Source organism: Ostrinia furnacalis, unplaced genomic scaffold (assembly GCF_004193835.3).
Source record: "Ostrinia furnacalis isolate ACB-3 unplaced genomic scaffold, ASM419383v2 OfSCF2256, whole genome shotgun sequence".
Taxonomy (NCBI): Eukaryota; Metazoa; Arthropoda; class Insecta; order Lepidoptera; family Crambidae; genus Ostrinia; species Ostrinia furnacalis.
The window spans coordinates 320,706-332,988 of record NW_021132495.1 but is presented as its reverse complement, the minus strand read 5'-3'; the positions used below and the strand labels follow the sequence as shown (position 1 = coordinate 332,988).

The 12,283-nt window shown below is 41.8% G+C and overlaps 1 protein-coding gene across 1 annotated transcript in view; it reads right to left on the bottom strand.

Moving 5' to 3' along the window:
* The window catches only part of LOC114354902 (dynein heavy chain 1, axonemal-like), a gene marked incomplete at its 3' end in the record, with an annotated part of 53,712 nt that overhangs the window by 17,894 nt on the left and 23,535 nt on the right, over nt 1–12,283 (bottom strand). The window contains exons 16-27 of the mRNA XM_028307493.1: nt 10,749–10,910; nt 9,170–9,347; nt 8,663–8,793; nt 8,115–8,220; nt 4,698–4,852; nt 3,587–3,775; nt 2,877–3,006; nt 2,068–2,215; nt 1,408–1,511; nt 1,042–1,118; nt 905–972; nt 241–370 (exon numbers count right to left, since the gene is read on the bottom strand). Coding sequence (XP_028163294.1) covers nt 241–370; nt 905–972; nt 1,042–1,118; nt 1,408–1,511; nt 2,068–2,215; nt 2,877–3,006; nt 3,587–3,775; nt 4,698–4,852; nt 8,115–8,220; nt 8,663–8,793; nt 9,170–9,347; nt 10,749–10,910 — 1,578 coding nt within the window. The remainder of the gene's footprint in view (nt 1–240; nt 371–904; nt 973–1,041; nt 1,119–1,407; nt 1,512–2,067; nt 2,216–2,876; nt 3,007–3,586; nt 3,776–4,697; nt 4,853–8,114; nt 8,221–8,662; nt 8,794–9,169; nt 9,348–10,748; nt 10,911–12,283) is intronic.

Sequence of the window (12,283 nt, the reverse complement as noted above, 5' to 3'; positions counted from 1 at the left end):
TAGACATCACCACTGCAGACTCCACCGACAGCGGGTCTCGCGGCATCTGACACTTCTATTGGAGCTGATGATGATGATGATGAACCAACCATAGCTCGGATCCACTTGTTGGCCTGCGTTTGGGGATCGATGATGAGCGGCCAGCGCCGGGAGTTAGACACTACCACTGCAGACTCGACTGACAGCGGGACTCGCGGCAACTGACACTTCTATTGGAGCTGATGATGATGATGAACCTACCATAGCGCGGATCCACTTGTTAGCCTGCGTTTGCGGGTCTATGATGAGAGGCCAGCGCCGGGAGTTAGACATCAGTACAGCAGATTCCACCGACAGCGGGTCTCGCGGCAGACCGTACATCTGCCACGTTCTATATGAAACAATAAAATTATGCTAATCAGCATCATTTCAGACATAGGACGTCCACTGATGAATATTTACAAACATCAAAAACAGTATATGTCCAGCGCTGTAGATTTTAACCAATTCAAATTCAAATTCAAAATATTTATTCATAGCAAAATACATATTGCGTTGAACAAGTTACAAAAATACATTACATTATATTTCAATTAACTAACATGTCATGTAACGATAGATGGCGCTTTTTAGACACGTCTTATTCATTTATTGAAATTTATTTGTCACATATCGTCATAAATTATAGCCTATATGTTAATCTGGGTTATAAACAATAATTCTGTAGTTTCAACAAAATCCGTTCAGTAGTTTTTGCGTGAAAGAGTAACAAACATCCATACATCATGATATCCAGCCAGATATCCAATCTTTCGCCTTTATAATATTAGTAGGAAGTAGGATGATAATGTCACATCACCCCACAGTTTTGTATAAGTTATATCAAAATATATTTGGGTATTGTGTTTGTATGGAACAGACTTACCTGATTTGCACAGGATCCCCAAGAATTGAAAGCGGAGTGGCGCCATCTGTGTGAGGGACTGCTACTTCCTACGAACATAATAATTATTATTTTAATAATATTATAGGATGAAATAGATTATGAAATATGTAACATACCTCCATATGCTTCATCCATTCATGAAGTAACTCTCTTCTGAACTCATCAGTGAATGGTGTTATGTAGCCGACAGCGCCTGAAACAGTAGGAACACAATATTTATTTACCTTCGTCCTTAGCCTAGAGAACAGGATTGATTTCAAAGATTTCAAAAAAAGATAAATTGATAAATATTGTAGAGATTCAAGGGGTGTTTTGTCCAATGACTTACCAGTACAATGACTGGAAATTTAGCCTATAATGAGGGCAAATAAATTGAAGATTGGTTTTACATTCATGCACCCGAAAAACATAGGAGCCACTTGATGGGCCAATGAAATGAGACCGATGTCTTTCGTTGAAAAGGAAGGAAGGAAGATACTCACAAGCGCTGATCAGAATATCCCCGATCAAGCTGACGATGTCCACGTCCAATTTCTTAATCGTGCTTATCCAGCGCACTCGCTCGCTCGACAGCCCGTTCAGCAACCTGGCCATAAATATTATAATAAACAGTGGGCCAGAAAGACGAAGATTTAGTCTCACGCCCGTATTCACAAACGATGCTTGCTTCATGAAGCAGCAAATCGAACGCATAGCGTTAAATAGAGGTCTGTGATTAGTTCGTGTGTCACTCTGTGCGTCCACGCGCTCCGTGAGACCTCATAGTAATGTTTGTGAATACGGGCGTCAGAACGGTACCTACGCGAGAGGAGGGTTGAGGCTTGCGGCCATTTGTAGCTAGGCTCAATGGAGCATTTCACCTGAGAGCAGCATGTATTCTGCTTACGACTTGCAAAAGTCGCTGGTAAAAGGTAGATGTGACAAGCCAAAGACATGTTAAAATATGAAAGCATATGTCCAGTAGAGGACTGATTTTAATTAATTTAAACAAGTTTTAACGCGATACGCGGGTAGGTAAATTAATTCAATTATGCAACGCGAAACTTTAAATTAATTAGGACTGCTTTACCCTGGTGAACTGATGATAATCAATGATGATGATCAATGATGACTATGACGATTATGACAACTACAAAACCCACCGGTTGGCGCGGTCCATTCTGGCCAAGCACTGGTTAATGTCTTCCTCCATTTTGCGCTTTTCTTCCTCCTTCTCCTGTAAGTACGCGTTCAGCTTGGCTATGCCTTCGAGCAGCGCTTGCATCTTCGCTTTGGCGTTGGCCAACATTGCTGTTCGTAAACGAGAGAACTATGAAAATAGACGCAGAAAAAGTTACGAGATTAAGTATCACCCGTATTTACAAACGATGCTTGCTTAAGTGAAGCAGCAAATCGAACGCACAGAGTTAAATAGAGCTCTGTGATTGGTTCGTGTGTGACCCTGTGCGTCCACGCGCACTGTGAGACCCGATAGTAATTTTGTGAATACGGGCGTAAACTTCTTTAACTTTGGCGTGAATATAAAATAATGATAAAGATGCAGGCCGCTACCAATCGATCAACATGGAAAGCATTGGGGGAGGCCTATGTTCAGCAGTGGACGTCCTGTGGCTGAAATGATGATGATGATGAATGATGAAAGATGTGTCACTATAAAATCAAATCAAATCATTTATTTGTATTACATGTGGTTTGATAGTTGGGAAATGGTAGGGTAGTACATCTATTACTATTTTCTTAACGCGAATGCACTAAACATCTCCGGCTTCTCAGCTTCGTACGGGTGAGAACCATGATATTAATGTACAACCGCACCGCAACAAGCGCTATATGCGTAGATACAATGCTAACTTGTACCATTTGTAACATTTTGTGTGACAAGAAAAAAATGTCTATTCTATTCCGTTGCACTTCCCTCCATTCTACTCTACACTATTCTATTCTAAATCACCTTCGACAGCCGCTAAGTCCTTAGTGGCGCGTTCTAAAGCCTCTTTCTTAGGCGCTACAGCCTTGTTGACGTGGTAGAACTTATACATGGCGTGCACCCACATGCATAGAGACATGCACGCTTTGGACACCTGTGGAGACGAGTTTAAAATTAGGACACAATTAAATGACAGGAGAAAGTGACTGAGACATCATCATTATAGTTCCAAAATAGTGGACTGTCCTGTCGATGACATTGACAGTGGGGCGCCACCGTCAATACCGGATCGCTGGTTCAGATTTTTGCCATGTTGGAAACCATATAGTTGAACGATGGTAGCGCTCCCCTGTCATTGAGTTTGGTGGGACAGTTAAGCGTGGGTCATCTATATCATCATATCAGGCATTATGACAGAATGATGACATTGATTTATACTGTTGAATATAGGGCAATGACATATAAGCGTTATGTTACTGGTAACAGTGCCAGGTAAGTAAAGGATTTTTCAAGGAAATTTGACCGTGTCTGCCGCAAACAAGACAAGAATGTCGTCGGACCTAGCTACGAAAATTTGTCACACAGTGCGCGTCCGCCGCATGTTAGAATATTAGAATTATTTCTTGGTCAGCGCTGGAGCAAAGTACACGGTTCGTGTGTAGAAACGACACGAATTTTTTCGTAGGCCCGGCAACTTTTCTTAGCGTGTACAAGGGGATTGAGAAAGTTGTGACCTTTAGGATCTTGGTGGGCTCGTAGTCGGGGTTGGCGATGAACCGCTTGAGCTTCTTGATCATGTCCTCGGTGATGGACTCCTTGTCGAACTTCATGAGCGAGTCCAGGAAGGCGGTCGGGTCGGCTAACATCTGCGAGCCGGGCTTCCAGTAGTTGAGGACTTTCTCGCCGAATGAGGCGCCGGGTTCCTGAAATATGGAAGGACATTTTGGTGAAGCTGTTATGTTATTGCTAATACAATACACATGGGAATAAACGAGGGGCCCAGGGGAGGGTAAATTATAAATCCAATGGCCTGAGGTTGAATTGTGTAAAGCAATCGTAATCATTTGACAGTTCATAACGTACGATTATTCTGTCTAACGCTTTGTTTAACTGACTTTATCGTACGTTATGAACTGTCAAATGATTACGATTGCTTTACACAATTCCACCTCTGATTCACGTAACAAAACTTCAACGACATGCAAGCGATTTGATCGCTGGAGTCACTTTTTGTATTCACGTGTTAATTGCCCGATTTTGTTTCGATTTCGTTTTTATGCGTATTTAATCGTTGCTTTTGCGGTATTCACCTATTACCGACTTTGAAGTTTGGTTTCAATCGGATGACAGTGATTAAACGTCAAATGACAAATCGCTGAATTACGATCCTATCGAGTAATCGTTCTATCGAAATGACACGTGAATACGGATTTAGGACTATTTTTCAATAGGATGACTTCTAAGCGTCTTTAATTAGGCCACTGGAAATTGTAGATTCCTAAATACCTGCCTTTTGTTTCGTTCTTAAGTGTCTAAGATGGAGGAACCCTGCCTAAAATCATCTTTTTTCCATTTCCTAAAGATACAAAAAAGTGAAAACTGTGATTTTTTACCAAGGTCAAAATTTGATATTACAGAGATCATGAGGAGGAACACCCTGTATAACAAACCGTATAGATGACCCACGCTGAACTGTCCCACCAAACTCAATGACAGGGGGGCGCTACCATCGTTCAACTATATGGTTTCCAACATGGCAAAAATCGGAAGCAGCGATCCGGTATAGACGGTGGCGCCCCACTGTCAATGTCATGGATAGGACAGTTCAGTATTTTGGAACTATACCTTGATAGGCTTGATGTCAAACACCACGCACAGCGACTCGATGACGAGCACGACTCCACCGGGCGGCTTCTTTAACGCCTTCACCTCCACGATGTCGTTGCGGTTCAGCTCTTTTAACGCGTTCTCCGCCGCGCGGAGAGCGGGCATTGCCTCGTCTGTAAAAAAATAGCCTCAAGTAACTCTTTACAGGCTCTATGATATGCTAATGGTGCGTCCAGGTTACGTAATGAAATGAATAATCATTTATAGCATTTCTTGAACGAGATCATAAGCGTAGTGCAGGATGCCCTAGCTGGATGCAGGATCTAGGTAGTTGGAGATACGACTTGCGCTAGTAATTGGATGCGACAAGCCAAAAACATGGTAATAACATGAACATAGTAAGTAATGAGGGAGGCATGTATCTTACAATAGACTGCTAGGTATATTAAGGCAAGGTTGACATATAGTCCAGTCAATAAAGCATTATAGATGGAAATCCGTGGAACACAATTTCTGACCTCGGGACTTTATTTAGACTAGTTAGGAGGTGAACATAGCAAAAGTCCCCGCCCTTAGCCCTTGAGCCGGCGGGAAGAGGGGGGTTTAAAGGTACCACTTTTCGGTTTTTCGCTTAATCCTCGGAAACTATGCGTCCTAGTGACATGACTACTATGAATCAAAAAAAGCTTATTGAATTTGCTACAGGTGAGATAGTCAAGTTTTTCTATATCTTGAATAGTTTTTGCGGCATCTGCTCTAGAAGGTCTGTAATATTGGAAATTTTATTTTTGTCTTACATGTTCCCATCAGGAGAAAATCGACTAAATCAACATTAAGCTAATATTCTACACCTGCGGGAGCATGTTAAGGCTAGTTCCAGGGAGGGGACTGCACCGTACGTATATTTAGACGAACCACTTGGAGCCACTTTTGACTCCTCATCACTCAAAAAGTACTGTGCGTTAACACTTCAAATTTGGCTCATGTGTTGAGACTTGCAAGATAAACATCTGCTTCAAATTTCATAAATATACCTCAAACGGTTCTTTAGGTATTGACGTCCAAAAATCTACATGGCTGACCTATAAGACCAAATTCTAACCACTTCCAGGTGACCTTGAAGGTTCAAATTTGGCATCCAGATAGGTAGTTGTGTAAATACAAAGGAACAAATGAAAAACCAGTAAATTTTAACATTTCACAGGTGATAGACAGATTTTAGTGTCCTAAATGTGAATTTTTGAACGTCAATACCTAAAAAACCGTTTGAGGTATATTCATGAAATTTGAAGCTGATGTTTATCTTGCAAGTCTCAACACATGAGCCAAATTTGAAGTGCTAACGCACAGTACTTTTTGAGTGATGAGGAGTCAAAAGTGGCTCCAAGTGGTTCGTCTAAATATACGCACGGTGCAGTCCCTTACCTGGAATTAGGCTTAACATGCTCCCGCTTGTCTAGAATGTTTGCTCAATGTTGATTTAGTCGACTTTCTCCTGTTAGGAACATGTAAGACAAAAATAAAATTTCCAATATTACAGACCTTCTAGAGCAGATGCCGCGAAAACTATCTATATATACAGTGTGAGTCACGTTAAAGTGTACATATGAAATTAGGTGAAACTAGACCTATTTTTATCGACAAAAAAGAGGTCAAAAAATTTTTGAGATTTTTTTTTAATTTTTTATCGATTTTTTTTTCTTCCAATTACTTATTGTAAAGAAAACGTAATAACTTTTAAACTCAGCGGTATATCCTGATAAAATAAAAACAGTAATAATGCTTAATAACAGGCGATACTAAAAAAATACATAAAATACACAAAAAAGGCCAAAAAATAATAAAAAATGATACTTTTTGAAAAAAATCTGCTTAAAAATTCGTGTTTTTTTGGTTATTTGATAAATTTCTCCAAAAAATTCCCCTATAACTGGTGGTTTTTATTACTTTGTATTATTCTCTATCGTATTACCTTCGTTAAACCGAAAATCGCATGTCTTTATCCCTATCACAACGTTTGCAATGATTGTTTGAACTAAGCCTCTCCGGGCGCGCCATTCAACGCTTCGTTAACAACGAAAATGAAAATGGCTCTAGATTTGTAATTTTGATAAAAACAAGTTAGATTGCAAATAAAAACAAAATATTTCGAAGTAAAATAAGCATTTTAGGTAAAATTAAATTTATCTCTACCTTTAGCGGAGAATAATGTTGTGGCAGGCCTTTGTTCAAACGATCATAGCAAATGTTGTGATAGGGATAGAGACATGCGATTTTTGGTTTTACAAAGATAATACGATAGAGAATAATACAAAGTAATAAAAACCACCTGTTATAGGGGCATTTTTTTGAGAAATTTATCAAATAACCAAAAAAATACGAATTTTTAAGCAGTTTTTTTTTTCAAAAAGTCTCTTTTTTTATTATTTGTTGGCATTTTCTGGGTATTTTATGTATTTTTTCAGTATCGCCTGTTATTTAGCATTATTAATGTTTTTATTTTATCAGGATATACCGCTTAGTTTAAAAGTTATTACGTTTTCTTTACAATAAGTAATTGGAAGAAAAAAAATTCTATAAAAAATTAAAAAAAAATGTCAAAAATTTTTTGACCTCTTTTTTGTCGATAAAAATAGGTCTAGTTTTATCTATTTTCATATGTACACTTTAACGTGACTCACACTGTATAAAAGAAAGTCGTGTTAGTTACTCCACTTATAACTCAAGAACGGCTGAACCGATTTAGCTGAAAATTGTCAGGGAGGTAGTTTAGAGCCAGGAGAAGGACATAGGACACTTTTTATCCCGTTTGAAATAAAAAAAAAGTCTGCTTATTTATTGCCATTAAGGCGGAACAAAGTTCGCCGGGTCAGCTAGTACAAGATATAGAAAAACTTGAGTCTCTCACCTGTAGCAAATTGAATAAGCTTTTTTTGGTTGATAGTAGTCATGTCACTAGGACTCATAGTTTCCGAGGATTAAGCGAAAAACCGAAAAGTGGTACCTTTAAACCCCCCTTTCCCCGCCGGCTTAAGGGCTAAGGGCGGGGACTTTTGCTATGTTCACCTCCTAACTAGTCTAAATAAAGTCCCGAGGTCAGAAATTGTGTTCCACGGATTTCTCTCTACACCGTCGTTAAAGCATTCATTGACTGGACTAATAACTTTTTAAGTAATATAGTGTTTACATAAACATGATTAGATATTGTACTTATTAAAGTGCCACTTGCCACTCATCATCATAAGTGTCACTTGTGGTCTAAACTGAATAAATATTTTTGATTATGATTTTGAAATATAATCTCATGTTGCAATACCCTATAGCAGGGTCCATGTTATCGGTCTATGTCTCATATGAAAGAACTTTTGCATACCAACATGTTGGTATGCACCATGGTGAAATAAAGAATTTGAATTTGATTGATATTAAACGCACCCAAGTCTCTCTGCGCGTCCTCAGCCATAGCGGTGGTTTCCGCGGCCATTTTCTCTGCCACTGACTGTTCCTTTTCTACTTTGATGCGGGCCTCTTCTGCTATAGCCTGATAAAAAGCAAAACACGTTTAACAAAAATAATGCTAAAATAAAATACAGTCTGCCAGGGGAAACCAAACATTACGATTTTATCGCGAAAGAACCTCAAATCAGGGTTGATTTAATATATTTAATCATCGATAACCTATTTGTGTAACATAAAGTTGGACCACAGTGGTTCCTTGTTCAACAATAACATCAGAACTACTTATTAGACGTAGTAGTATATTTTTCACCTCATTTTAAGGAACAGCTCAAATAGTAGTAATAAAATGCAAATAAAACATACATTGATGACCTAGTTTTTACGATAGCTGAACTTTTTAAATAACTGAAAAAAAAATGTTTTTACTGAAGCCTTATTTTTTTTAAATGTATGGGACCCGTGTCTGTTTTCTATTTTCCTTAGCCAGTTCATCAATTAGTTTTTCCTCTCTTCTCTCCACCCACCGTGTCGATGGCGATCTGGTCGATGACCTTCCTGGTCTCCTCGGCAGCCTTTTCCATGAGTGGTTTCAGCTCGGCCAACTCTATTTGTAGCTGCTTCACTTCTACTTCCGTCTGGTTCAGCTTGTCCAAACCTGTGACGTGGAGTATGCATTTATTGTAAGAGGACATACAGGACGAAGATCAAACTCGGTTGAATTTCAAGCATAGATGGAGGCTTCTGATTGAATGATTGAATATTTATATCAATCACGGGAACAGTATCCATAACTGAGATTAAATCGAGTTTTGTGTTGATTTGTAATGTGAACCTAGGACTTATCGGGTTAGCGGGAATTCTAATACTCTCGTGTCCATCGCTGTGAACACTAGAGCCCCGCTCTGCTTTGGTGGAAAACAGACCTGACTGAAACACATACCATCTTGCACCGCTCTATTATAGCAAGAACATACTGAGTTGAGTGCTACGCCTGTACTAATAAGTGTCAAAGTCGAGCAGCAGTATCTTACCAGTCTTAAGCGCATTGGACTCGTTGAGTATGTTCTGGCGCTGCTTGCGAAACATCTCCGCGTAGGCGCCAAGCATTTCCATGTACGACATGGGCGTGACGTAGTTGAGCCGGTTCAGTTGAGCCAGGAATCTGGCGCTGGCGTCGACGACGGACTGGTGGGCGAAGCAGCACACCGACTGGAAGGGATTAGGTGTAATTAGTGTCTGCCCGCTACCAACCGTGCGATGTGGAAGTCATTGGGGGAGGCCTATGTTCAGCAGTGGACGTCCTATGGCTGAAATGATGATGATGATGAGTGTCTACCCACGGAATGAGTAACGAATACAGTTTAGTAGATCTTTTAGTATCAGTGCAGACTTGGGGACGTGTTACTAGAAGACCAAGAAAACAACTTAGATAAAACCCTATTTTTTTGTCATAACAAGGATAAAATGAACAAACAGCGAGATGCCACGAGAACCCGCACACGAATAGTCTTGGCAGCGTCGCTTGACAGCTCCGGATTTCTGGACGGCTCCAGTGATCCTCGGAATCTCAATTCTGGTCGCAAAGCATGAGATTCCAAGCGTCGCTAAGAGATCACCAGAGAAGGAAACTGACGTAGGTGCGCGCGGAATAAAATACCTGTCAAATGCTGCGTTCAATACCTGTCGAAGAGCATCCAACTGCTGCATTCAGCACCTGTCCAGGCTGCTTGGCTCAGCGCAGACCTGACAAAGCGCGGCGAAGCGTAGTTCTGGTAAGGCTTTGGATTCCAAGCATCCCTAATTCGTCGTTCGTCGAGAATGCTTGCGTCTGTAGACAAATGTCATCGGGCGGAGCTGTGAAGCGCTGCGCGGCGCTGCTAGGAGCAATCGCGTACTGAGAAGAGTCTCGGCTTGACGGCGCTTGCAAATGGCTTCTGTTTGCTAATTTTGAACTGTGACATGTCATTTCCAACCGTACGACATAGACATTAGGGTTTAGTTCAGTCACTCACCACCATGGAGTCGATGATCTCGTCGGAGGTGACGAGCTCGCCCATGTGAAGAAAAGAGAAAAAGAGAAGGAAACTGGCGAAGGTGCGCGCGGAGTAATATTCATATTCTGCATTCATCACCTGTCAGCCTATTTGGGTCAGCGCAGACTCGCTAAAGCGCGGCGAAGCGTAGTTCTGGTAAAACATTAGATTCCAAGCATCCCTAAATCGTCGAGAACGCTAGCGTCTGTAGACGCATGTCATCGGGTGGAGCTGTCAAACGTCGCACGGCGCTGCTAGAAGCAATCGCGTTCCGGCTCTCATGGCAACTTGACGGCGCTTAGGGTTTTGTTTGAAGCATTTTCTTCTTAGAGGCTTTGTCAAAGTTAGCGTGCAGGCCAGAATAATCTCACGGCACCGCCAGAAGTGTCTCGCGGCACCGCCAGAAGTGTCTCGCGGCACCGCCAGAAGTGTCTCGCAGCAGCGCCAGAAGTGTCTCGCGGCACCACCAGAAGTGTCACGGCTCTCGTGCTTTTAGAGTCATCAGCTAATTTTGAGCTTTAGCATGTCATTTCCAACCGTCTGACAAAGAAACTAGGGTATTGTTTAGGTCACTCACCACCATGGAGTCGATGATCTCGTCGGTGGTGACGAGCTCGCCCATGTTGTGGAAGAAGTGCGTGGCGACCGACTCCAGCGCCGACTTGGGCCACTCGCTGAACCAGTCGATGGTGCAGCAGTTCACCAGCGACGGGAACTGGCGGAGGCGCGCGCGGAATATCTGTATACAACGTCCCAATCTTTATTTGCATAAATTATTTATTTAGGACGTAAAAAATGGGTTACAGCCAAAATATGAACTTCAGAGATTGATAATTTTTGTTCACAAGCGGTTATCAGACCTAAGTTTCGACTTAGATATCGCTTAGGATAAGGGCAGTTGTTTGAATATTTTTCAAACAACTGCCTTTTCTATTTCTTCAGTCATTGTCAGTGCTTGAGCTATAGGAGGCATGGAAGCAGCACGGGAGGAATTTTTTGACGTCAAAGGTCAGCGAGACTTCAAATGGGCTTCAGCCATGTATGCTCTGTTACGTCATGTCACCGTGCCGCTCCCATACCTCAGGCACGGACTCAGTTACGCTTTTTCTTCTTCTAAGTCGTTCCGCTCTCTCCAAAGTCATTGTGGTGTGACCACGTCGGTTGTAGAGGCGCACAGCTCTCCGCACGATGTCCCGCCATCTACCTCTGTTAGCAGACTTGCCTGGTGTAGTCAGATACGCGGTTTCCCACTGCCGATTTTACTTGATCAGTCTATTATGCTAGTTATAGATCTGTAATTAAGAACTCACCTCTCCCACGGGACTCATGACTACCACAATATGCAGGTTGCTCCTGCGATTCTGATACCAAGTCCGAACGTATATGCTGCATCGATACAGTCGCAAAATGCCGATCGCCAATGAAGTAGCGTATGCATATCTGCTGCGGCTTGCATTGGTTTCAAAGCTACTAAATCTAACTTCACGGCTAACTAAGAACTCACCTCTCCCACAGGACTCATGACCACCACAATATGCAGGTTGCTGCGGACGCGGCGCTGGTAGCAAGCGAACAGGTTGGTCTTGGTGGCCGCCAAGTTCATCTCCATAACAGCGTGCCGCACCGACATGTATATCTTGACTAGTTTGACTTTAAATAGGGTTGCGGTCACTCTAGTCAACTGACATTTCTAAGAGCAGTCAAAAAGCGACTCTCCCGAAGATTTTGTACAGCGAAGAGGACTATGACGTCATCAGGTCACGAGTTCAATTGGCTGACAATTTAAAGACATAGTACTTTTAGCATTCGCGATCGCCGAATTAGTCGCTTTTTAGAAGCTGAATGCATCGACCACATATTCCACGGCGCACACTTAAGTAAGAGCGCCAAACGCAGCGATTGAGTCGCTTTTCCGAAGCTGGACGCAGCGACAGAAGTCGCTAAAACGCGCGCTTCTGATACCGCGTCTGAACGTATATGCTGTATCGATACAGTCGCAAAATGCCGATCGCAGATGCTAAAAGTAGCGTATGCATATTTGCTGCGGCTTTTATTGGTTTCAAAGCTACTAAATCTAGTAATCTAGTATTGGTCGCATTATGTAGCGTAGCA